This window comes from Lipophrys pholis, assembly GCF_963383615.2.
Source record: "Lipophrys pholis genome assembly, chromosome: 5".
Classification (NCBI taxonomy): domain Eukaryota; kingdom Metazoa; phylum Chordata; class Actinopteri; order Blenniiformes; family Blenniidae; genus Lipophrys; species Lipophrys pholis.
Window position 1 is genome coordinate 3,441,297 of NC_137628.1, and position 26,899 is coordinate 3,468,195.

Consider the following 26,899-nt stretch of genomic DNA (forward strand, 5'->3'; position numbering starts at 1 on the left):
TGCCGGTTTGAGAAATGGGCTCGAGGTGCCTTCATGTGCCGAGTTTGCATGTTCTTCCTGTGTAAATTGTACATTTCTTTGACTTTGTTCTCTTTATTTTCATAGTTTGTTTGCTTGTGACTTCCAATAAAGAAAGTTCATCAAAACAGAAGAGAATTGTTAAGTTTGATCGAGCAGAACAGACGATGGACGGTCACTGACTTGTTCCTCTTAAAGCTCCTGACTAAACGTACTTCCTCATGTCTGTCGGCACTTCGCTACTCTCTGTGTCTGTAGTGATCCGGTTTTCACGGGTGCAGGTTACGAGTTTGACCCCAACACACCAGAAAATGGAATCACTTTTATTCTCTATATCTTGACCTTTGACCTATTCCACACAGGGCGACCCTGTCAGATGCAGTTCAGCCAGTGCAACTCAGAAAATCCCTGTTCTCACTTTGAGCTTGGCTGAGTTTACTTTTGTGTCTATAGTTATAGTAAAGTTAAGACTAGAACAGACCGGGGTGTCAAACTCCTTTTAGGTCAGGGGCCACAAGTAAAATAGAGCCACAATAACCTTTAAATGTAAACTTGAAGGTTTTCCTTTGTTGAGGCGCAGATTATTCGTAATGAAAAAGTCTATATTTTCACACAACGACATAATTACTGCGAAAAAATGAGCAATCTCAAGATAAAGACAATTTTAATGAAACCTTCTGATGCAAAATACATTGAAAAGTCCAAAAACCTTTTCCTCTAGCTGTTGCATTATGGGTGTTTTTACAAACTCGCCCTGACATCATGTCTTTGAGGCTAGTTTGACAGCAACCAAAAAACAGTTTTTAGTTGTTACCATTTGTTTGGTAGTTTGAAGCCTCTTGCAGGCCAGTTTTTTGGACCGCAGACCTTATGTTTGACACCCCTGGACCAGACACACACGTCTTTGCATGTCAACGAGTTTTCATATCTGATCAAAATGTCTCTAATCGTGTTCTTAGGGAAAATGCGGGAATGCCTGCAAACTGTGTCCCTGCAGTCAGTCTCCTCTGGCGAGGTTTCACCGTGTTATACTGCTCCACATGAAAAGTGGCAGAAACAGCTGCGTGACAGACGAGCTCAAGAGAGAATTCAAAACCTTTTGACTTCCGATCTTTGAAACAGGAGACTTTTAGAGGACGTCGAGCTCTGAGCCTGCCTGACATAAGAGGCATGCATTCTGCATATTTCCATGATAGCAGATGAAAGAACAATGAGCTCTGCGTCGGTGCGATGAAACGGTTTATTTGACACCAGTCATATTTACCTCATTGCAATGTGTATCAAACAACAAGCGTTATGAAAATTTGTTCTTGCACAAAATGTCACCAACAGAAAAGACACATTCACATTTGCGAGCCAGGTTTTTGGCAGTTCTGGTTCTTTGGAAGTTTGCTAATAAACTAAGGAAGGGTTTGTGTAACACCACAGGTGAGCTTCAGGAAGACGTTTTGACCCTTTCTTCTGCTCGCTGCTGCATTTCATGCAGTAACAAGTTTTGCATAATCTAAATTTAGGAAGACTTGGTCTCGCTCAGTGAAACCAAGAGGTTAAAGTTTGGATTTGTGCACGTGTGCGTGTGTGTGTGTGTGTCTCTTACAAATAAAACGTAGGCTTCATGTGTGAAAGATGGTAGATCTGCTACATTATTTACATGAATGGACTGGCAGACATTCATGCACCAGAGAACAGGATTAAAAGCAAAGCGAAGGGAGAAGAGGTGTTTTTATGGGATTAATCTGGGCTCTGGGTCAGTGAACTTATATATTGCCTTCCTTAAACTATTATATATTCTTCTTGTGTTTGCTAAACGTAGGAAATTAGAGCGAGGATTATAAAGCTACAGTCTAATGAGTTCAGTCTGATTGGTCCACGGTTCTTGGCAAACTGCTATAACTGTTAATCTGGACTATGAGGTGAGTTATGCTGGCTGAGGTATGACGTTTAAAGAGGTCTGTGTTCACTTCTATCCGAGCATTTTCTTTTCTTAACGTTTAAGAGTACAGCGAGGAGAGGAATTGTACAGTCACACAAAGCATTTCTCGCTGCATGATTTTCAGATATATTGCTGTCTAACATCACTACGTCAGTACCTGCACACGTCTTTGAAACGAACCGTTAAAGTGCATGTTTCCAAAAGTTTCCATGTGAGGACTGAGCAGAAACAAGCTGGTAAACCCTTTGTGTGAGCGTGGTGTCGGTGTGAGCGTGGCGTCGGGGTGCGGGTGAAGTGTGGGGGCGTGAGGAAGTACTCAGTCATCGAGCGGTGCTGCCGGACACAGAGCTGCTGCCTGAGCTGGAACCGCTGGAGCCCCGGTCTTCATAGATGGAGATCTCGATCTGGAGAGGGAGTCGTTAGGGAGCGACTTGTTTCTGTTTGGACACGCGTTGATACGTAACGATGCTCAGGGCTGAAAGCAAATAAGTACAGGTACTCATATTACTGTAATTAGTTTCAATCTCTGTGTACACTTAATTGTGGGTTGTTTTTTTTCAAGCATGTGATTTTCCTCAGGCTTTAGTACATTTGAAACCTTGTGATCTACTTTGTTTAAAAAAGTTGTCTTTGGTGTTGGTTTAGTACTGGGTTGGTTAATGCTGAAGCTATCAGCAGTCACATGGATCAGGACAGAGAAAAGCAACTAGTAACTTAATCAAAAAGCCTCAGTACTTGTAATGATATCATTTCACAACAGTAATCAGTGACTTGCATGTCACTCCCCACAGTGACATCATCATTATTGTGAATATCCGCGGGGTGTGTAAGGATACAACACGCATCCCTCGCTCGATGGGATCTGTGATGAGGAGACCTCTGGGCGCATAAATCTTCTCATTCTGCTCCTGAATGTACTTAGCAATCTTCTTCAAAACCTGACAGACACACAGAGCAGGAGACATGAGCAGCAAGGTGGAGTCGGGATTCAATCGACATGAATGAGGACGACCAGTCCCACCTTCTCGTAACGCGTCTCCATGCAGAGGAAGATGAGATACGCAGTGGCGCAGGCCAGACAGCCCTCCAGGTACGACTGTCCTCCAATTTTCTCTGCCTCTGCGTAGTAATTATTCAGCGTTTTCACAGTGTCCTCGAACAACGTCCTCTCAATCTGCACAAGTTTGGAGCAATGAAATGGCAACCATCAATGGAATGTAGGTACACAGCTACTGATATGTTGTCCTTAAACAGTTTCGTGAGGTGATATTATTCACACATTCAATTCATTCTACTTATGTCGGCTCGGTAAAACACGACGTCGCGTGACGGCAGGTTCACTTTCTACAATTTTTCACATTTTAATTTGAGAAATAAGTTTGATTAATGTTCAGGTAGGAATCCGGTGTGTAGCAATAACAATAGTATTCTTATTTTACATACATAGTAGTATGTGTTACTACTACTGCCACCACTAATAAAATTAAAAAAATAAACAAATACAATAATAATAATAATAATAATAATAATAAGTGCTAGTCACTATACAACTGTACAGCTGATTATTGAACAATATTTAAATGTCATTATGAAGGCTTTACTACTAATACTACAAACATGGAGCATGTGTTCGCTACAATAAAACATACAGTGACGGATAGTTTCTGGAAGAGCATTGATAGACTTGTTTTGTTTCTGATGCATTAAATGTAGACTTCTGTGACTCCATAAAACAGTTCATGAATTATCTACATCGAGTTATGAAACTGGAGATTTGATTTCCTACTTTTCACACTTGGGAAAACTGTCGCTAATTGTACACAAGGTGAATAAATTACTTAGTTGCACATCTACTTATGAAGTATGTTAAATTTGAAATGCTCTGCGTACCCTGCTCTCCAGCTCGGAGGGGAACTTGGTCTGAAACTTGCAGGTGGTTCCTTCGCTGTAGTCTCTCTGGATGAATACTTTGTTGGCCAGAGACGCGCTGTGCCTCAGCTCCTGCAGGTTATGAAACTGAAGATGACAAAGACACACAATGATCAGTCTTTATCCAATATATTATCCAATATGACGACACACACACACAGAGACATATTTATCGATCTTCGTGCTTCTGAAGAAAAAGACTTTATAATCCATAAACTGATAAGTCATCCATATTAATAAGAATAATAAAATTAACATCAACGGGAATCAAAAAGCTGAGAGAAACAATGCAAGTAGTAAGAGTAACATGGTAAATGTAAAATATGATCAAATATCATTGAATTTTTTCTCAACTATAAAGCTGATATCTTACAAAGCGCAACAGAAAAAGTCAAACTAGAATGAGGTTCAGCTTCAGGTTTAAACATATTAACTCACGCATAACACCGTTCATACAGTAACTCCTGAATGGGTCCCCAGAGACGGTGTATTCCCTCGGCTGGACCTCTTTGATCACATGTTCGCTCAAAACGTGTGGAAACAGTTTGATGGAGGTGAAACCGAGGATGGACGACAAGCAGACAGTGTGATCGATCACTCGGTGGACCAAAGCCCAGCACTGGACATACTATACCTCTGACACACACACACACACACACACACACACACACACACACACACACACACACACACACACACACACACACACACACACACACACACACACACACACACACACACACAGGAGGAGAAACTATTTTTCAGTCGGCTTATTTTTGCTTTTCATATTTTTGAAACACCAAATATTCACACACAACCTGTGTGTCTCCAGTTTGCTCTAAAACTCGCTGACACAACAGCAAAAGTTAGAACTAGAACATTTCCGTTAAAATGTTATGCACCTGCTGCTTGCTGCCGACGAGTGTCCACTAGTATCCAAACTGCCACTATCAGATATAATGGAATGAGTTCAAACAGCAATATCATACACAAGTGTGTGTGTGTGTGTGTGTGTGTGTGTGTGTGTGTGTGTGTGTGTGTGTGTGTGTGTGTGTGTGTGTGTGTGTGTGTGTGTGTGTGTGTGTGTGTGTGTGTGTGTGTGCGTGTGTGCGTGTGCGTGTGCGTGGTAAGATGAAAGAAAGATGATGTCACACATTGTGATGGTGATGATTCAGTGGCATCAAAGCTATGAAGTATGGTTGTGATGTCACAGATCAAAGCGCAGATTTTGAAAGGACAGACACTGCAGCTGCCCCAGAGTTCATATGTGTCGTTCGCAGGTTTCACTAGAAGTACCAGATTACATGATCTGCCAAATTGATTACAGAGCAACATAAACACAGAAGAGATGACGTTCAAGGCAAAAATTAACAAGTTTCTGCGTCGTGGAGACGATACTTGTCCTCTCCTCTCGAATGATGAGGACTTACAAGAAAGCCTTCACAAAAAGTGCTGTACTGTTCTTGAGGAAACAGAAGCCATTAAAAGAAAGAACAGCACCCTGAATCTCCAGCTGGAAGAGCTGAACAACAAGCTCACAAACAGCCGAGACCTCCAGCGTAAGTATGAAGAACTGAAAGCTGAGAGAAAAATGATCAGAAGTTTAAATAATCTTTTGAAGAAGCAAGTGCTCATGCTCAACGGCAAAGTCAAAGCTCAAGCAGCCTTGGAGGAGAAATACAGGGCTGTAAAGGAAGACAGGGACAAATTCATCCAGGACAACCAAGCTCTTCGGAACAATCTGAAGGTTATGAGCAGCGGACTTAAAGACTGCAAAGCACTGGAAAAAGACTGCAAGGCAATAAATGCAAAGACCAAAGCCCTGAGCCGAGATAAGTCTCCGCGGGTGAAGGTTCGAGACCTGATGAAACTCAACCAGCAAAAACACTTGGAAGTAAAGTACAAGCGTGAGCCGGTAAGGAGCCTAGACTTAACGGGAAGCAGAACCAAACTCCAGCGACAGCATCCGGAGTTGAAAGAAAAACTGAACAATGACATTCAGATGAAAAGTGACTTTTTACCACTGAAGAAGGTGCAAAATAATTTGCGGGTGCAGCAAAACAAGAATCTTCAGTTCCACAAGATGAACCTGAAAAAGCCGTACGAACAAGCATGTCTTAATATCCAGCTCAGCGAAGAGGAGGTCAGAGCAAAGCGAGGGACTGTTGAGGGAGGGAATGGTGACGGTGTGGCGCTCTCTGTTGAGAAAAACGACCTCTTGCTGATTAATTTTGCCTAACTGACCACTACAGGGCTCCGGTCAGAGAACACACAGCCGCCCCCACATTTGCCTGCAAATGTGTAAGACCAGGGATTCTTCAAGTGTCTTTGGTGCATCTCCAGGTTTCACATCAGGTGTCGTGAGGATTGCTGCTATTTCACTCTGTGCTAGTTGATGTGGCTGACTGTACTGGAGCTGTAGTGCATGCATGGCTGCTGTGTAATTGAATGGATCATGTCGACATGACTGACCTATCATCTGCGCCTCAGGGAGTATACGATGTTCGAGTAGCACAAGGTATTTGTATTTTTCAGACAGTTCCAGATGGGGTTCAAGCAGATTGTCCAAAGCTAACTTCAGGTTAGCAAATTACCTTTCACTATCCGTAGTGAAGTCTGGGATTTTGGGTTTGGGCACACCATATGTGGAGTGTGATTGTGGACCAAAATTGTGTGAGACTGTAGTCTGACTTGTCGGGAACAGTGCCTGATGTGCTGCAGTGGTGTTACTCATCCCTGGCACGGGTACATACTGAGGTAGACAACGAGTTGAGCTGGAGGATAGTTTGTTGATGATTGCGGCGTCTGATATGAAGCTGACGGCAGGGCTGCAGGGGCTGATGGCTGCTGTACCTGAGGCTGGTACCTGTATGGAACGTCATCCTCACAGCGATACGCCTCTGTTCTCTGGGGCTGTAAGGGGACTGACCTTAAGAGAGTGCTGCGCCCGCTGCTCCTCCCTGCTCCTCATGCTCATTCATCATCGTCAGAGTGGGAGGAAGGGGCAGGCCAGTGAGGATTGTAGGCAAGGATGTACTATTCCAGATGTCCAGGTGTGCGGCGCTGTCTCACTTGTCGCTCTGGTGCGTCCCTATGAGGGCGGGACGTTGTATAGCCCTCTGATGCCATATTCTGTAGTTGTCAATAATCCGGCTCGAAGGACCCTTTGTTGAGGAATACGACCTCTGTTGCTGATTAATTTTGCCTAACTGACCACTACAGGGCTCCGGTCAGAGAGCACACGAGACATCAGATGAAATTTCAGTCCTTTAGTGAGGAAATCATATGAAAGGTTGTGCATTCTGCATACAACGCAGAGAACGGAGCACACAGTTCGAGTAGTTAACTAATCAGAGTGTAGGAGCCTAAATGCATTTTATTGACGTTGGTTAAAAGGGTAAATAACAATTTAAAGGGGACATATCACGCTAACTCCACTTTTTTAGCCCTTAAATGCATTTTGTTGTATATTTAGAGTGTTTAGAAGTACAGAAAAGTTCAAAGTAGTCTCTTCAGGTGCTCCGTTGATATCTTTATATTCTGTTTTGGTCATATTTTGCAATCTGTTTCGATTTTTCTATTCTCTATTACGTTTTTTGAACAATGACGTCAAAGTATTCGCAGCGGAACTGCCAAATTAGGACATCGACTCCAGGCCCACAACTTCGAGCAATCCGCCATGTTGGTTTCTCGCTGCGATTTTGTAGTCCAACCTCAAGGATGCCGAAGTTACGAGAGGATAAGTCGAAATGTTCGGTTGTTGGATGTAGTAACCCACAAGCTTCGTTACACCGTCTCCCAGCATCAGAACCTTTTCGAAGTGCCTGGTTGAGTTTTATTTTTCACAGAAATGTACCCACATCTGTGGGTAAGGTCATTTTTGTGTGCGCGAAGCACTTCAAAGATGACTGCTTCAGCAACCTCCGCCAGTATAAAGGATTTGCCGAAAGACTTCGTCTGATTGAGCGGTCAGTTCCTTCTATCTATGGAGACAACGAACAGAGCACTTGGGTAAGCTGTATATAACGCTAAAAAGTGTGATGATAAGACGTCCCTGTCATTGTTTTGTTAGCATTAGCAGTTGCACCGTCTTCATATGTTAGCGCTGTGTGCTCGTTTTAGATCCTATGATCCTATGATATGGCCTACGTGATTTAATTTAGTGTAAATATAGTAACACACCATTGCGTTACATCCATATGAAGACGTTGTTCTTCGGGTGCATCATCGTCATTTTCATCTCGCTCCGCCGGGTCCGACTCTGGCTCGAACATGTATGGCTGGATGGACAAATCTTCCGTTGTTGACATTTTGTAAATAATGCGTGAATATAAAGTTTCTGCGCCGCTAGATAATTGTATCTGTTCTATCAAACTACAAAGATGGTCGAACAGGGTGGCGTTGAACAGAGTGTCACCTCTGCAACCTGGAGAGGAGGCGGGGTATGAAGTGTCTCATTTGCATTTGAAGAGACCGCCCCAAAACGAGTTGCTCTCAGAAGCGCATCAGAAAGGGGGTAGAAAAGGGGCCTGTGGAGCTATAATAATGAGGAATTCAGACCCAAGCATTGCAGTTCCGCTTTATATAGACCACAACTGTATGATTTATATGTAAAAAGGAAGGATTTAAAAGCATGATATGTCTCCTTTAAGTTAATCTAAAACTGCAGTAATTTAAGTTAATTGATTTAGAAGGAATTAGGAGGATCATTTACAGGTATTTTCAGTTCATATGTGCAATATTGTAATAAGTTAATGATTTAGTATTTGGGGTTAATTTAGGTGGATAAAAATTTACTTTATGTCATATTTGCACTGTTTGGAAATGAGTAACTGTTTGGCGTTTTCAGGTAGCTGTGTACCTTTAATTACTTAATTGATGCTCTCAGGAGGGGGGAGTTTGGGGGTTACCTGGGACTGTGAGTCAGGCAGTCTGAGAGTGGAGCCACACGGTCTTTTGACCTCTCTCCTTCTTTTCTTATCATTAATGATTGTTACCAGGATTTAACGGACTACTTTTATGACGTTATACACCTTTGGACATTTTTCCTGTACCACCCCTTTTTTGTTTGTTTCTGAGCCTAAATAAACTGTTAAACTTTACGAGTGGTCCTGTGGATTTTTTCTATGTGGATAAAGAAGAGGGAAATCGATAGAGCGTCAAGCTAAGGCTTCATTCAGTGGGAAACTACACAGAGTTTGCCATGGTGAGTTTACTACGGTTTAGCAGTTTCTGAAAAGACACGAGAATTAAAGAAATCGTCAGTGACTGCTTCACCACCGTAAACCTGTTTGCTTCAGAACGTGCGTAGGAGGACGCAAGTGCCCACTCGGCCTTTAACAATAAAAGCGCCCACTTCAGAATATTTAACTTGGAGAATTCTTAACACTCCCCCTTCATGAGATTGTATTTGATCCTGCGCCACAGAGCCAGACCATAATCCTGACCAATCAGACGACGGCTCAAACCAACATGATGTGCACAGGAAACCTCATAAGCTTCATGTGAGAGGACCAGAGGGGAGCCGTCACCCATTACAAAGCTCCTAGAGCTTCTCTGTGTGGAGGTGACGCGTTCCCATTGTGTCCCTCTGAGCAAACAGTGGTCCAAATCATGTCTTTAAGACCTCATTTCCATGTCTTCAGAAGACGTCTTCAGGGAAACCAGAATGAATATTTTTTTGAACGACTTTCCTGGACATTGCATGGCTGTCCTGTCTGGACGTCATGGGAACGTCCAAACAAGACCTCTGTTTGAGGTGACGCACTGAAAAAAACAATAATAATTGTGACCACACCTGGAATTGAACCCTGTGACAGGGAGGTGATTAAGCCCTGATGGGAATCAGGTGTGCTTCCTCACCTCTCTCCCCGGACACTGGTGTGACAGGCGGAAGAGACATGCAGGACTGCAGAGTCTGCATGTGAGAGTTTCAGTTTGTGGTTTTTGTTTATTTCAATAAAAGAATTATGGTTTTGACCTTCCCGTGGGCTCACCACCTGCTGGAAAGGTTCTTAATCGGTGCAATGTGATCTGGGTGACAGTGCTCAGACTGCCACCCCGCCACCCGGAAACGGATAAGCGGGAGAAAATGGATGGATGGATGGAATTATGGTTTTGGGAACTTCTGACTCTGTGACTCTGTGGGGGAACCCGGCGGTGGTGTGCACAACTGCCACAAACCCAAACCTCTTTTATGACAGGCAAGAACCCTACCCAACAGACCAACATCACACACTTCATCAAATTAATTCTCACAATAATTTTGTAAGTATGTCACTTATATATGACCAGCTTAAAAAGTATTTGTGATTAGACTAACGGTGCCTCAGATAACATCAGTTCATACAATGTCCAGGAAAGACGTGCAAAACTCTTACACTCTGTCTTCCCTGAAGACATCTTCTGGAGGTATGGAAATGACGTCTTGAACACGTGATTTGGACTGTTGCTCAGTGGACTATGTGTGGGTTTTCTGCGGTGCTTCAGTTAACTCCCACAGTTCAAAATAAATGAAAACAAAGAAAAAGGAAAAGGCATTTTATGTTTATTGATGACCCTCAAATCACTGTGTGTGTGTGTGTGTGTGTGTGTGTGTGTGTGTGTGTGTGTGTGTGTGTGTGTGTGTGTGTGTGTGTGTGTGTGTGTGTGTGTGTGTGTGTGTGTGTGTGTGTGTGTGTGTGTGTGTGTGTGTGTGTGTGCGTGCGTGTGTGAGTGAGTGTGTGTGTGTGTGTGTGTGTGTGTGTGTGTTTTGTCATCAGTTTGCTGTTAAACCTGCTGAGAAAACAGTAAAAGTGAGAATAAAACATAAATTCTGCCCAAAACAAGTGAACTAATTAGCAGGTCAATGTTTGTGTGGTTGAGGATGAAATCATGAGAAAAAAAAGTGCAAAGTTGTGTGTGAATGAACATTTCCCACTTAAATCCACATAAATCAGACAGTATGTCTTTATTTTCTGTTCTTGTTTGCTTATTTTGACCTAAACAAAGATGACTAATATGTTCTCATATCAAAAACAGTGGAGGAAGCATCAAGTTAAGGTTTATAATAGTTACTCTGTTTTAGTATTTTGGGTACGTTCAAGTGTCCAATTTCATATATCATGTATAATTGTGCACAAATGTAGTACAGTTTACACCATATAGTACCTTTAAAATCATGAATTTAAATGAATTAATGCTTGAATGTTTTTATCTGCATTTTTCAGGCAAGTAAGTTTATTTTGTGACTGAATTTTTAAACATTTGTTCAGAAAGTAAATGAGCACCACTTTTAGAGGTTTGTTTGCTCTGAATGCAGATATTTCACAAAGGTAAAAGGATTACAACAGGAGTGTCAAACATAAGCCCCGTGGGCCAAAACTGGCCAACAAGAGGCTCCAATCCGTCCAAACCACCAAGCATATTGTATAGATTTCAAAGAAAACGTAGATTTTTATAAAAAAAGACAAAGTTCTTAAGAGTAGCAGACACAAATCAACACTGAGACCTGAGCTGATAAGATATATATATATATATATATATATATATATATACACACACACACAAGTTTTCTGGACATTTCACTGTATTTCGCAATGGAAAGTTTCACTATTTCACCGTTCTGACTGATACCCCTGGATTACAAAAATTGTTCATCAAATCATTTATAATGAGAGTAACTTTTTATTAAGTATAAAATAGGAAATTGAACAAAAACTTGTTCATGACTACACATTTTTAGGACGCTACACCTCTTTTACTTACCCTTTTAATAAAAAGTTCACAAACAACCACAAAGGGTTTTGTAGGAAATGCAGTGCTGCTCTGCTTCTTTATTCCCTTGTGCACACTCTCTTACTCTCTTCACCACCATTCACCATGTTGTGTCTAAATCTAACGTGTTTCATTCTGTCTTCTTCCACCTTCTTTTGTTGTTCTCCACGCCCCCGTCCACGCAGCGCTGGCTCCATCATTTTATGGTTTCCACTCTGCTGCAGCCCCGTGCGAAGCCTCCAGCTTTAAGATGCTTTTCCTCACGTGTGTCATGGCGCTGCCTGTGCTGACACACCTGAGGTGAGAACGACCTTCAGTGAAAAGCAAACATCCTGCTTCACACTTGGAAGCAAACATCCACTCAGAGGACCCTTGGTGGCGCGCAGTAACAGAGTCTCTGCTTATCAGGACACTGCTCTTTCTTCTGTATGCATGCTGGAAATGAAGAAGGAAAAACTGGGCCGAGCCGTTTATGCAGCATGAATGCAGGCGTGCAGGCGTGTAAAACATTTGTTTTACAGCTGTGATGGTGAAACTACTTTTTAAATCTCTCTTCTGTTCATTTCAAGAAGTGATCCTGATTAAAATGTCTGGAGTTTTAAACCATGATGCAAATTATTAGATCTGTGGTTTTCCGTAAAACATTTCCACAGCAGACCAAAAGTACCTGTGACCTTTAGAAGCTTTGCTTCAAGGAAGTGAAAACATTTCAGGAGCTTCGTTGCCTGAAGTCCAGGACGCTTTGTAGAAACCAGGTTGATGCTGATGGGACTTTTATTGGGGTAAAAAAATAACCCCGGACCTGAACATGGATCCTGGGACAAACAGTGGAATCACACTGCGTTCCTGTGCTGGTGGTTCACGGTGCTTCAGGAGAGCTCCTCGTATCAAACTGCAGCTCTCTGTTCAACAATCAATACATAATGATATCTTTTTTTTTTTCCTTTGAATTTAGATTTTTAGACGTCGGAAAAAATATCCATCACGTTAATTTGATGTTAAAACAGTCTTACATTGACTTTTCTGGTGGGATTTCATGATCAAAGTCATGAGACTGAAACAAAACTTAAAAAAAATAAAGAGAAAACTCACCAAAATCTGCGTGTGCAATCCTTTTTATATTGTATGGAGGCATTATGAAGGTAACCATGTCCATTAAAGAGGTGCAGTGGTTAGTTCTCACGCCTTACAGTGACATTACATGCCGGTTCGAGAAAAGGGCTCGAGGTGCCTTCATGTGCCGAGTTTGCATGTTCTTCCTGTGTAAATTGTACATTTCTTTGACTTTGTTCTCTTTATTTTCATAGTTTGTTTGCTTGTGTCTTCCAATGAAGAAAGTTCATCAAAACAGAAGAGAATTGTTAAGTTTGATCGAGCAGAACAGACGATGGACGGTCACTGACTTGTTCCTCTTAAAGCTCCTGACTAAACGTACTTCCTCGTGTCTGTCGGCACTTCGCTACTCTCTGTGTCTGTAGTGATCCGGTTTTCACGGGTGCAGGTTACAAGTTTGACCCCAACACACCAGAAAATGGAATCACTTTTATTCTCTATATCTTGACCTTTGACCTATTCCACACAGGGCGACCCTGTCAGATGCAGTTCAGCCAGTGCAACTCAGAAAATCCCTGTTCTCACTTTGAGCTTGGCTGAGTTTACTTTTGTGTCTATAGTTATAGTAAAGTTAAGACTAGAACAGACCGGGGTGTCAAACTCCTTTTAGGTCAGGGGCCACAAGTAAAATAGAGCCACAATAACCTTTAAATGTAAACTTGAAGGTTTTCCTTTGTTGAGGCGCAGATTATTCGTAATGAAAAAGTCTATATTTTCACACAACGACATAATTACTGCGAAAAAATGAGCAATCTCAAGATAAAGACAATTTTAATGAAACCTTCTGATGCAAAATACATTGAAAAGTCCAAAAACCTTTTCCTCTAGCTGTTGCATTATGGGTGTTTTTACAAACTCGCCCTGACATCATGTCTTTGAGGCTAGTTTGACAGCAACCAAAAAACAGTTTTTAGTTGTTACCATTTGTTTGGTAGTTTGAAGCCTCTTGCAGGCCAGTTTTTTGGACCGCAGACCTTATGTTTGACACCCCTGGACCAGACACACACGTCTTTGCATGTCAACGAGTTTTCATATCTGATCAAAATGTCTCTAATCGTGTTCTTAGGGAAAATGCGGGAATGCCTGCAAACTGTGTCCCTGCAGTCAGTCTCCTCTGGCGAGGTTTCACCGTGTTATACTGCTCCACATGAAAAGTGGCAGAAACAGCTGCGTGACAGACGAGCTCAAGAGAGAATTCAAAACCTTTTGACTTCCGATCTTTGCAACAGGAGACTTTTAGAGGACGTCGAGCTCTGAGCCTGCCTGACATAAGAGGCATGCATTCAGCATATCTCCATGATAGCAGATGAAAGAACAATGAGCTCTGCGTCGGTGCGATGAAACGGTTTATTTGACACCAGTCATATTTACCTCATTGCAATGTGTATCAAACAACAAGCGTTATGAAAATTTGTTCTTGCACAAAATGTCACCAACAGAAAAGACACATTCACATTTGCGAGCCAGGTTTTTGGCAGTTCTGGTTCTTTGGAAGTTTGCTAATAAACTAAGGAAGGGTTTGTGTAACACCACAGGTGAGCTTCAGGAAGACGTTTTGACCCTTTCTTCTGCTCGCTGCTGCATTTCATGCAGTAACAAGTTTTGCATAATCTAAATTTAGGAAGACTTGGTCTCGCTCAGTGAAACCAAGAGGTTAAAGTTTGGATTTGTGCACGTGTGCGTGTGTGTGCGTGTGTGTGTCTCTTACAAATAAAACGTAGGCTTCATGTGTGAAAGATGGTAGATCTGCTACATTATTTACATGAATGGACTGGCAGACATTCATGCACCAGAGAACAGGATTAAAAGCAAAGCGAAGGGAGAAGAGGTGTTTTTATGGGATTAATCTGGGCTCTGGGTCAGTGAACTTATATATCGCCTTCCTTAAACTATTATATATTCTTCTGGTATTTGCTAAATGTAGGAAATTAGAGCGAGGATTAAAAAGCTACAGTCTAATGAGTTCAGTCTGATTGGTCCACGGTTCTTGGCAAACTGCTATAACTGTTAATCTGGACTATGAGGTGAGTTATGCTGGCTGAGGTATGACGTTTAAAGAGGTCTGTGTTCACTTCTATCCGAGCATTTTCTTTTCTTAACGTTTAAGAGTACAGCGAGGAGAGGAATTGTACAGTCACACAAAGCATTTCTCGCTGCATGATTTTCAGATATATTGCTATCTAACATCACTACGTCAGTACCTGCACACGTCTTTGAAACGAACCGTTAAAGTGCATGTTTCCAAAAGTTTCCATGTGAGGACTGAGCAGAAACAAGCTGGTAAACCCTTTGTGTGAGCGTGGTGTCGGTGTGAGCGTGGCGTCGGGGTGCGGGTGAAGTGTGGGGGCGTGAGGAAGTACTCAGTCATCGAGCGGTGCTGCCGGACACAGAGCTGCTGCCTGAGCTGGAACCGCTGGAGCCCCGGTCTTCATAGATGGAGATCTCGATCTGGAGAGGGAGTCGTTAGGGAGCGACTTGTTTCTGTTTGGACACGCGTTGATACGTAACGATGCTCAGGGCTGAAAGCAAATAAGTACAGGTACTCATATTACTGTAATTAGTTTCAATCTCTGTGTACACTTAATTGTGGGTTGTTTTTTTTCAAGCATGTGATTTTCCTCAGGCTTTAGTACATTTGAAACCTTGTGATCTACTTCGTTTAAAAAAGTTGTCTTTGGTGTTGGTTTAGTACTGGGTTGGTTAATGCTGAAGCTATCAGCAGTCACATGGATCAGGACAGAGAAAAGCAACTAGTAACTTAATCAAAAAGCCTCAGTACTTGTAATGATATCATTTCACAACAGTAATCAGTGACTTGCATGTCACTCCCCACAGTGACATCATCATTATTGTGAATATCCGCGGGGTGTGTAAGGATACAACACGCATCCCTCGCTCGATGGGATCTGTGATGAGGAGACCTCTGGGCGCATAAATCTTCTCATTCTGCTCCTGAATGTACTTAGCAATCTTCTTCAAAACCTGACAGACACACAGAGCAGGAGACATGAGCAGCAAGGTGGAGTCGGGATTCAATCGACATGAATGAGGACGACCAGTCCCACCTTCTCGTAACGCGTCTCCATGCAGAGGAAGATGAGATACGCAGTGGCGCAGGCCAGACAGCCCTCCAGGTACGACTGTCCTCCAATTTTCTCTGCCTCTGCGTAGTAATTATTCAGCGTTTTCACAGTGTCCTCGAACAACGTCCTCTCAATCTGCACAAGTTTGGAGCAATGAAATGGCAACCATCAATGGAATGTAGGTACACAGCTACTGATATGTTGTCCTTAAACAGTTTAGTGAGGTGATATTATTCACACATTCAATTCATTCTACTTATGTCGGCTCGGTAAAACACGACGTCGCGTGACGGCAGGTTCACTTTCTACAATTTTTCACATTTTAATTTGAGAAATAAGTTTGATTAATGTTCAGGTAGGAATCCGGTGTGTAGCAATAACAATAGTATTCTTATTTTACATACATAGTAGTATGTGTTACTACTACTGCCACCACTAATAAAATTAAAAAAATAAACAAATACAATAATAATAATAATAATAATAATAATAATAATAAGTGCTAGTCACTATACAACTGTACAGCTGATTATTGAACAATATTTAAATGTCATTATGAAGGCTTTACTACTAATACTACAAACATGGAGCATGTGTTCGCTACAATAAAACATACAGTGACGGATAGTTTCTGGAAGAGCATTGATAGACTTGTTTTGTTTCTGATGCATTAAATGTAGACTTCTGTGACTCCATAAAACAGTTCATGAATTATCTACATCGAGTTATGAAACTGGAGATTTGATTTCCTACTTTTCACACTTGGGAAAACTGTCGCTAATTGTACACAAGGTGAATAAATTACTTAGTTGCACATCTACTTATGAAGTATGTTAAATTTGAAATGCTCTGCGTACCCTGCTCTCCAGCTCGGAGGGGAACTTGGTCTGAAACTTGCAGGTGGTTCCTTCGCTGTAGTCTCTCTGGATGAATACTTTGTTGGCCAGAGACGCGCTGTGCCTCAGCTCCTGCAGGTTATGAAACTGAAGATGACAAAGACACACAATGATCAGTCTTTATCCAATATATTATCCAATATGACGACACACACACACAGAGACATATTTATCGATCTTCGTGCTTCTGAAGAAAAAGACTTTATAATCCATAAACTGATAAGTCATCCATATTAATAACAATAATAAAATTAACATCAACGGGAATCAAAAAGCTGAGAGAAACAATGCAAGTAGTAAGAGTAACATGGTAAATGTAAAATATGATCAAATATCATTGAATTTTTTCTCAACTATAAAGCTGATATCTTACAAAGCGCAACAGAAAAAGTCAAACTAGAATGAGGTTCAGCTTCAGGTTTAAACATATTAACTCACGCATAACACCGTTCATACAGTAACTCCTGAATGGTTCCCCAGAGACGGTGTATTCCCTCGGCTGGACCTCTTTGATCACATGTTCGCTCAAAACGTGTGGAAACAGTTTGATGGAGGTGAAACCGAGGATGGACGACAAGCAGACAGTGTGATCGATCACTCGGTGGACCAAAGCCCAGCACTGGACATACTATACCTCTGACACACACACACACACACACACACACACACACACACACACACACACACACACACACACACACACACACACACACAGGAGGAGAAACTATTTTTCAGTCGGCTTATTTTTGCTTTTCATATTTTTGAAACACCAAATATTCACACACAACCTGTGTGTCTCCAGTTTGCTCTAAAACTCGCTGACACAACAGCAAAAGTTAGAACTAGAACATTTCCGTTAAAATGTTATGCACCTGCTGCTTGCTGCCGACGAGTGTCCACTAGTATCCAAACTGCCACTATCAGATATAATGGAATGAGTTCAAACAGCAATATCATACACAAGTGTGTGTGTGTGTGTGTGTGTGTGTGTGTGTGTGTGTGTGTGTGTGTGTGTGTGTGTGTGTGTGTGTGTGTGTGTGTGTGTGTGTGTGTGTGTGTGTGTGTGTGTGTGTGTGTGTGTGTGTGTGTGTGTGTGTGTGTGTGTGCGTGTGTGCGTGTGTGCGTGTGCGTGGTAAGATGAAAGAAAGATGATGTCACACATTGTGATGGTGATGATTCAGTGGCATCAAAGCTATGAAGTATGGTTGTGATGTCACAGATCAAAGCGCAGATTTTGAAAGGACAGACACTGCAGCTGCCCCAGAGTTCATATGTGTCGTTCGCAGGTTTCACTAGAAGTACCAGATTACATGATCTGCCAAATTGATTACAGAGCAACATAAACACAGAAGAGATGACGTTCAAGGCAAAAATTAACAAGTTTCTGCGTCGTGGAGACGATACTTGTCCTCTCCTCTCGAATGATGAGGACTTACAAGAAAGCCTTCACAAAAAGTGCTGTACTGTTCTTGAGGAAACAGAAGCCATTAAAAGAAAGAACAGCACCCTGAATCTCCAGCTGGAAGAGCTGAACAACAAGCTCACCAACAGCCGACACCTCCAGCGTAAGTATGAAGAACTGAAAGCTGAGAGAAAAATGATCAGAAGTTTAAATAATCTTTTGAAGAAGCAAGTGCTCATGCTCAACGGCAAAGTCAAAGCTCAAGCAGCCTTGGAGGAGAAATACAGGGCTGTAAAGGAAGACAGGGACAAATTCATCCAGGACAACCAAGCTCTTCGGAACAATCTGAAGGTTATGAGCAGCGGACTTAAAGACTGCAAAGCACTGGAAAAAGACTGCAAGGCAATAAATGCAAAGACCAAAGCCCTGAGCCGAGATAAGTCTCCGCGGGTGAAGGTTCGAGACCTGATGAAACTCAACCAGCAAAAACACTTGGAAGTAAAGTACAAGCGTGAGCCGGTAAGGAGCCTAGACTTAACGGGAAGCAGAACCAAACTCCAGCGACAGCATCCGGAGTTGAAAGAAAAACTGAACAATGACATTCAGATGAAAAGTGACTTTTTACCACTGAAGAAGGTGCAAAATAATTTGCGGGTGCAGCAAAACAAGAATCTTCAGTTCCACAAGATGAACCTGAAAAAGCCGTACGAACAAGCATGTCTTAATATCCAGCTCAGCGAAGAGGAGGTCAGAGCAAAGCGAGGGACTGTTGAGGGAGGGAATGGTGACGGTGTGGCGCTCTCTGTTGAGAAAAACGACCTCTTGCTGATTAATTTTGCCTAACTGACCACTACAGGGCTCCGGTCAGAGAACACACAGCCGCCCCCACATTTGCCTGCAAATGTGTAAGACCAGGGATTCTTCAAGTGTCTTTGGTGCATCTCCAGGTTTCACATCAGGTGTCGTGAGGATTGCTGCTATTTCACTCTGTGCTAGTTGATGTGGCTGACTGTACTGGAGCTGTAGTGCATGCATGGCTGCTGTGTAATTGAATGGATCATGTCGACATGACTGACCTATCATCTGCGCCTCAGGGAGTATACGATGTTCGAGTAGCACAAGGTATTTGTATTTTTCAGACAGTTCCAGATGGGGTTCAAGCAGATTGTCCAAAGCTAACTTCAGGTTAGCAAATTACCTTTCACTATCCGTAGTGAAGTCTGGGATTTTGGGTTTGGGCACACTATATGTGGAGTGTGATTGTGGACCAAAATTGTGTGAGACTGTAGTCTGACTTGTCGGGAACAGTGCCTGATGTGCTGCAGTGGTGTTACTCATCCCTGGCACGGGTACATACTGAGGTAGACAACGAGTTGAGCTGGAGGATAGTTTGTTGATGATTGCGGCGTCTGATATGAAGCTGACGGCAGGGCTGCAGGGGCTGATGGCTGCTGTACCTGAGGCTGGTACCTGTATGGAACGTCATCCTCACAGCGATACGCTTCTGTTCTCTGGGGCTGTAAGGGGACTGACCTTAAGAGAGTGCTGCGCCCGCTGCTCCTCCCTGCTCCTCATGCTCATTCATCATCGTCAGAGTGGGAGGAAGGGGCAGGCCAGTGAGGATTGTAGGCAAGGATGTACTATTCCAGATGTCCAGGTGTGCGGCGCTGTCTCACTTGTCGCTCTGGTGCGTCCCTATGAGGGCGGGACGTTGTATAGCCCTCTGATGCCATATTCTGTAGTTGTCAATAATCCGGCTCGAAGGACCCTTTGTTGAGGAATACGACCTCTGTTGCTGATTAATTTTGCCTAACTGACCACTACAGGGCTCCGGTCAGAGAGCACACGAGACATCAGATGAAATTTCAGTCCTTTAGTGAGGAAATCATATGAAAGGTTGTGCATTCTGCATACAACGCAGAGAACGGAGCACACAGTTCGAGTAGTTAACTAATCAGAGTGTAGGAGCCTAAATGCATTTTATTGACGTTGGTTAAAAGGGTAAATAACAATTTAAAGGGGACATATCACGCTATCATATCATATCATGCTCCGTTGATATCTTTATATTCTGTTTTGGTCATATTTTGCAATCTGTTTCGATTTTTCTATTCTCTATTACGTTTTTTGAACAATGACGTCAAAGTATTCGCAGCGGAACTGCCAAATTAGGACATCGACTCCAGGCCCACAACTTCGAGCAATCCGCCATGTTGGTTTCTCGCTGCGATTTTGTAGTCCAACCTCAAGGATGCCGAAGTTACGAGAGGATAAGTCGAAATGTTCGGTAGTTGGATGTAGTAACCCACAAGCTTCGTTACACCGTCTCCCAGCATCAGAACCTTTTCGAAGTGCCTGGTTGAGTTTTATTTTTCACAGAAATGTACCCACATCTGTGGGTAAGGTCATTTTTGTGTGCGCGAAGCACTTCAAAGATGACTGCTTCAGTAACCTCCGCCAGTATAAAGGATTTGCCGAAAGACTTCGTCTGATTGAGCGGTCAGTTCCTTCTATCTATAGAGACAACGAACAGAGCACTTGGGTAAGCTGTATATAACGCTAAAAAGTGTGATGATAAGACGTCCCTGTCATTGTTTTGTTAGCATTAGCAGTTGCACCGTCTTCATATGTTAGCGCTGTGTGCTCGTTTTAGATCCTATGATCCTATGATATGGCCTACGTGATTTAATTTAGTGTAAATATAGTAACACACCATTGCGTTACATCCATATGAAGACGTTGTTCTTCGGGTGCATCATCGTCATTTTCATCTCGCTCCGCCGGGTCCGACTCTGGCTCGAACATGTATGGCTGGATGGACAAATCTTCCGTTGTTGACATTTTGTAAATAATGCGTGAATATAAAGTTTCTGCGCCGCTAGATAATTGTATCTGTTCTATCAAACTACAAAGATGGTCGAACAGGGTGGCGTTGAACAGAGTGTCACCTCTGCAACCTGGAGAGGAGGCGGGGTATGAAGTGTCTCATTTGCATTTGAAGAGACCGCCCCAAAACGAGTTGCTCTCAGAAGCGCATCAGAAAGGGGGTAGAAAAGGGGCCTGTGGAGCTATAATAATGAGGAATTCAGACCCAAGCATTGCAGTTCCGCTTTATATAGACCACAACTGTATGATTTATATGTAAAAAGGAAGGATTTAAAAGCATGATATGTCTCCTTTAAGTTAATCTAAAACTGCAGTAATTTAAGTTAATTGATTTAGAAGGAATTAGGAGGATCATTTACAGGTATTTTCAGTTCATATGTGCAATATTGTAATAAGTTAATGATTTAGTATTTGGGGTTAATTTAGGTGGATAAAAATTTACTTTATGTCATATTTGCACTGTTTGGAAATGAGTAACTGTTTGGCGTTTTCAGGTAGCTGTGTACCTTTAATTACTTAATTGATGCTCTCAGGAGGGGGGAGTTTGGGGGTTACCTGGGACTGTGAGTCAGGCAGTCTGAGAGTGGAGCCACACGGTCTTTTGACCTCTCTCCTTCTTTTCTTATCATTAATGATTGTTACCAGGATTTAACGGACTACTTTTATGACGTTATACACCTTTGGACATTTTTCCTGTACCACCCCTTTTTTGTTTGTTTCTGAGCCTAAATAAACTGTTAAACTTTACGAGTGGTCCTGTGGATTTTTTCTATGTGGATAAAGAAGAGGGAAATCGATAGAGCGTCAAGCTAAGGCTTCATTCAGTGGGAAACTACACAGAGTTTGCCATGGTGAGTTTACTACGGTTTAGCAGTTTCTGAAAAGACACGAGAATTAAAGAAATCGTCAGTGACTGCTTCACCACCGTAAACCTGTTTGCTTCAGAACGTGCGTAGGAGGACGCAAGTGCCCACTCGGCCTTTAACAATAAAAGCGCCCACTTCAGAATATTTAACTTGGAGAATTCTTAACACTCCCCCTTCATGAGATTGTATTTGATCCTGCGCCACAGAGCCAGACCATAATCCTGACCAATCAGACGACGGCTCAAACCAACATGATGTGCACAGGAAACCTCATAAGCTTCATGTGAGAGGACCAGAGGGGAGCCGTCACCCATTACAAAGCTCCTAGAGCTTCTCTGTGTGGAGGTGACGCGTTCCCATTGTGTCCCTCTGAGCAAACAGTGGTCCAAATCATGTCTTTAAGACCTCATTTCCATGTCTTCAGAAGATGTCTTCAGGGAAACCAGAATGAATATTTTTTTGAACGACTTTCCTGGACATTGCATGGCTGTCCTGTCTGGACGTCATGGGAACGTCCAAACAAGACCTCTGTTTGAGGTGACGCACTGAAAAAAACAATAATAATTGTGACCACACCTGGAATTGAACCCTGTGACAGGGAGGTGATTAAGCCCTGATGGGAATCAGGTGTGCTTCCTCACCTCTCTCCCCGGACACTGGTGTGACAGGCGGAAGAGACATGCAGGACTGCAGAGTCTGCATGTGAGAGTTTCAGTTTGTGGTTTTTGTTTATTTCAATAAAAGAATTATGGTTTTGACCTTCCCGTGGGCTCACCACCTGCTGGAAAGGTTCTTAATCGGTGCAATGTGATCTGGGTGACAGTGCTCAGACTGCCACCCCCGCCACCCGGAAACGGATAGGCGGGAGAAAATGGATGGATGGATGGAATTATGGTTTTGGGAACTTCTGACTCTGTGACTCTGTGGGGGAACCCGGCGGTGGTGTGCACAACTGCCACAAACCCAAACCTCTTTTATGACAGGCAAGAACCCTACCCAACAGACCAACATCACACACTTCGTCAAATTAATTCTCACAATAATTTTGTAAGTATGTCACTTATATATGACCAGCTTAAAAAGTATTTGTGATTAGACTAACAGTGCCTCAGATAACATCAGTTCATACAATGTCCAGGAAAGACGTGCAAAACTCTTACACTCTGTCTTCCCTGAAGACGTCTTCTGGAGGTATGGAAATGACGTCTTGAACACGTGATTTGGACTGTTGCTCAGTGGACTATGTGTGGGTTTTCTGCGGTGTTTCAGTTAACTCCCACAGTTCAAAATAAATGAAAACAAAGAAAAAGGAAAAGGCATTTTATGTTTATTGATGACCCTCAAATCACTGTGTGTGTGTGTGTGTGTGTGTGTGTGTGTGTGTGTGTGTGTGTGTGTGTGTGTGTGTGTGTGTGTGTGTGTGTGTGTGTGTGTGTGTGTGTGTGTGTGTGTGTGTGTGTGTGTGTGTGTGTGTGTGTGTGTGTGTGTGTGTGTGTGTTTTGTCATCAGTTTGCTGTTAAACCTGCTGAGAAAACAGTAAAAGTGAGAATAAAACATAAATTCTGCCCAAAACAAGTGAACTAATCAGCAGGTCAATGTTTGTGTGGTTGAGGATGAAATCATGAGAAACAAAAAGTGCAAAGTCGTGTGTGAATGAACATTTCCCACTTAAATCCACATAAATCAGACAGTATGTCTTTATTTTCTGTTCTTGTTTGCTTATTTTGACCTAAACAAAGATGACTAATATGTTCTCATATCAAAAACAGTGGAGGAAGCATCAAGTTAAGGTTTATAATAGTTACTCTGTTTTAGTATTTTGGGTACGTTCAAGTGTCCAATTTCATATATCATGTATAATTGTGCACAAATGTAGTACAGTTTACACCATATAGTACCTTTAAAATCATGAATTTAATTGAATTAATGCTTGAATGTTTTTATCTGCATTTTTCAGGCAAGTAAGTTTATTTTGTGACTGAATTTTTAAACATTTGTTCAGAAAGTAAATGAGCACCACTTTTAGAGGTTTGTTTGCTCTGAATGCAGATATTTCACAAAGGTAAAAGGATTACAACAGGAGTGTCAAACATAAGCCCCGTGGGCCAAAACTGGCCAACAAGAGGCTCCAATCCGTCCAAACCACCAAGCATATTGTATAGATTTCAAAGAAAACGTAGATTTTTATAAAAAAAGACAAAGTTCTTAAGAGTAGCAGACACAAATCAACACTGAGACCTGAGCTGATAAGATATATATATATATATATATACACACACACACAAGTTTTCTGGACATTTCACTGTATTTCGCAATGGAAAGTTTCACTATTTCACCGTTCTGACTGATACCCCTGGATTACAAAAATTGTTCATCAAATCATTTATAATGAGAGTAACTTTTTATTAAGTATAAAATAGGAAATTGAACAAAAACTTGTTCATGACTACACATTTTTAGGACGCTACACCTCTTTTACTTACCCTTTTAATAAAAAGTTCACAAACAACCACAAAGGGTTTTGTAGGAAATGCAGTGCTGCTCTGCTTCTTTATTCCCTTGTGCACACTCTCTTACTCTCTTCACCACCATTCACCATGTTGTGTCTAAATCTAACGTGTTTCATTCTGTCTTCTTCCACCTTCTTTTGTTGTTCTCCACGCCCCCGTCCACGCAGCGCTGGCTCCATCATTTTATGGTTTCCACTCTGCTGCAGCCCCGTGCGAAGCCTCCAGCTTTAAGATGCTTTTCCTCACGTGTGTCATGGCGCTGCCTGTGCTGACACACCTGAGGTGAGAACGACCTTCAGTGAAAAGCAAACATCCTGCTTCACACTTGGAAGCAAACATCCACTCAGAGGACCCTTGGTGGCGCGCAGTAACAGAGTCTCTGCTTATCAGGACACTGCTCTTTCTTCTGTATGCATGCTGGAAATGAAGAAGGAAAAACTGGGCCGAGCCGTTTATGCAGCATGAATGCAGGCGTGCAGGCGTGTAAAACATTTGTTTTACAGCTGTGATGGTGAAACTACTTTTTAAATCTCTCTTCTGTTCATTTCAAGAAGTGATCCTGATTAAAATGTCTGGAGTTTTAAACCATGATGCAAATTATTAGATCTGTGGTTTTCCGTAAAACATTTCCACAGCAGACCAAAAGTACCTGTGACCTTTAGAAGCTTTGCTTCAAGGAAGTGAAAACATTTCAGGAGCTTCGTTGCCTGAAGTCCAGGACGCTTTGTAGAAACCAGGTTGATGCTGATGGGACTTTTATTGGGGTAAAAAAATAACCCCGGACCTGAACATGGATCCTGGGACAAACAGTGGAATCACACTGCGTTCCTGTGCTGGTGGTTCACGGTGCTTCGGGAGAGCTCCTCGTATCAAACTGCAGCTCTCTGTTCAACAATCAATACATAATGATATCTTTTTTTTTTTCCTTTGAATTTAGATTTTTAGACGTCGGAAAAAATATCCATCACGTTAATTTGATGTTAAAACAGTCTTACATTGACTTTTCTGGTGGGATTTCATGATCAAAGTCATGAGACTGAAACAAAACTTAAAAAAAATAAAGAGAAAACTCACCAAAATCTGCGTGTGCAATCCTTTTTATATTGTATGGAGGCATTATGAAGGTAACCATGTCCATTAAAGAGGTGCAGTGGTTAGTTCTCACGCCTTACAGTGACATTACATGCCGGTTTGAGAAATGGGCTCGAGGTGCCTTCATGTGCCGAGTTTGCATGTTCTTCCTGTGTAAATTGTACATTTCTTTGACTTTGTTCTCTTTATTTTCATAGTTTGTTTGCTTGTGACTTCCAATAAAGAAAGTTCATCAAAACAGAAGAGAATTGTTAAGTTTGATCGAGCAGAACAGACGATGGACGGTCACTGACTTGTTCCTCTTAAAGCTCCTGACTAAACGTACTTCCTCATGTCTGTCGGCACTTCGCTACTCTCTGTGTCTGTAGTGATCCGGTTTTCACGGGTGCAGGTTACGAGTTTGACCCCAACACACCAGAAAATGGAATCACTTTTATTCTCTATATCTTGACCTTTGACCTATTCCACACAGGGCGACCCTGTCAGATGCAGTTCAGCCAGTGCAACTCAGAAAATCCCTGTTCTCACTTTGAGCTTGGCTGAGTTTACTTTTGTGTCTATAGTTATAGTAAAGTTAAGACTAGAACAGACCGGGGTGTCAAACTCCTTTTAGGTCAGGGGCCACAAGTAAAATAGAGCCACAATAACCTTTAAATGTAAACTTGAAGGTTTTCCTTTGTTGAGGCGCAGATTATTCGTAATGAAAAAGTCTATATTTTCACACAACGACATAATTACTGCGAAAAAATGAGCAATCTCAAGATAAAGACAATTTTAATGAAACCTTCTGATGCAAAATACATTGAAAAGTCCAAAAACCTTTTCCTCTAGCTGTTGCATTATGGGTGTTTTTACAAACTCGCCCTGACATCATGTCTTTGAGGCTAGTTTGACAGCAACCAAAAAACAGTTTTTAGTTGTTACCATTTGTTTGGTAGTTTGAAGCCTCTTGCAGGCCAGTTTTTTGGACCGCAGACCTTATGTTTGACACCCCTGGACCAGACACACACGTCTTTGCATGTCAACGAGTTTTCATATCTGATCAAAATGTCTCTAATCGTGTTCTTAGGGAAAATGCGGGAATGCCTGCAAACTGTGTCCCTGCAGTCAGTCTCCTCTGGCGAGGTTTCACCGTGTTATACTGCTCCACATGAAAAGTGGCAGAAACAGCTGCGTGACAGACGAGCTCAAGAGAGAATTCAAAACCTTTTGACTTCCGATCTTTGAAACAGGAGACTTTTAGAGGACGTCGAGCTCTGAGCCTGCCTGACATAAGAGGCATGCATTCTGCATATTTCCATGATAGCAGATGAAAGAACAATGAGCTCTGCGTCGGTGCGATGAAACGGTTTATTTGACACCAGTCATATTTACCTCATTGCAATGTGTATCAAACAACAAGCGTTATGAAAATTT

At 42.2% G+C, this 26,899-nt stretch overlaps 2 protein-coding genes across 2 annotated transcripts; both read right to left on the minus strand.

Annotated features, from left to right (window-relative positions):
- Positions 1-2,271: 2,271 nt before the first annotated feature.
- Positions 2,272-6,851, minus strand: LOC308109772 (golgin subfamily A member 7-like; the record flags this gene model as incomplete). The annotated part of the gene is made up of 5 exons (XM_080463576.1): positions 2,272-2,355; positions 2,788-2,889; positions 2,973-3,125; positions 3,842-3,967; positions 6,810-6,851. 5 exons carry the CDS (start codon positions 6,849-6,851, stop codon positions 2,272-2,274), a joined length of 507 nt encoding a protein of 168 aa, XP_080319702.1.
- Positions 6,852-15,112: 8,261 nt separating this feature from the next.
- On the minus strand, positions 15,113-19,704 carry LOC308109773 (golgin subfamily A member 7-like; the record flags this gene model as incomplete). Its single annotated transcript, XM_080463577.1, has 5 exons — positions 15,113-15,196; positions 15,629-15,730; positions 15,814-15,966; positions 16,689-16,814; positions 19,663-19,704. The coding sequence occupies 5 exons, from the start codon at positions 19,702-19,704 to the stop codon at positions 15,113-15,115; spliced, it is 507 nt and encodes a 168-aa protein (XP_080319703.1).
- Positions 19,705-26,899: the final 7,195 nt, after the last annotated feature.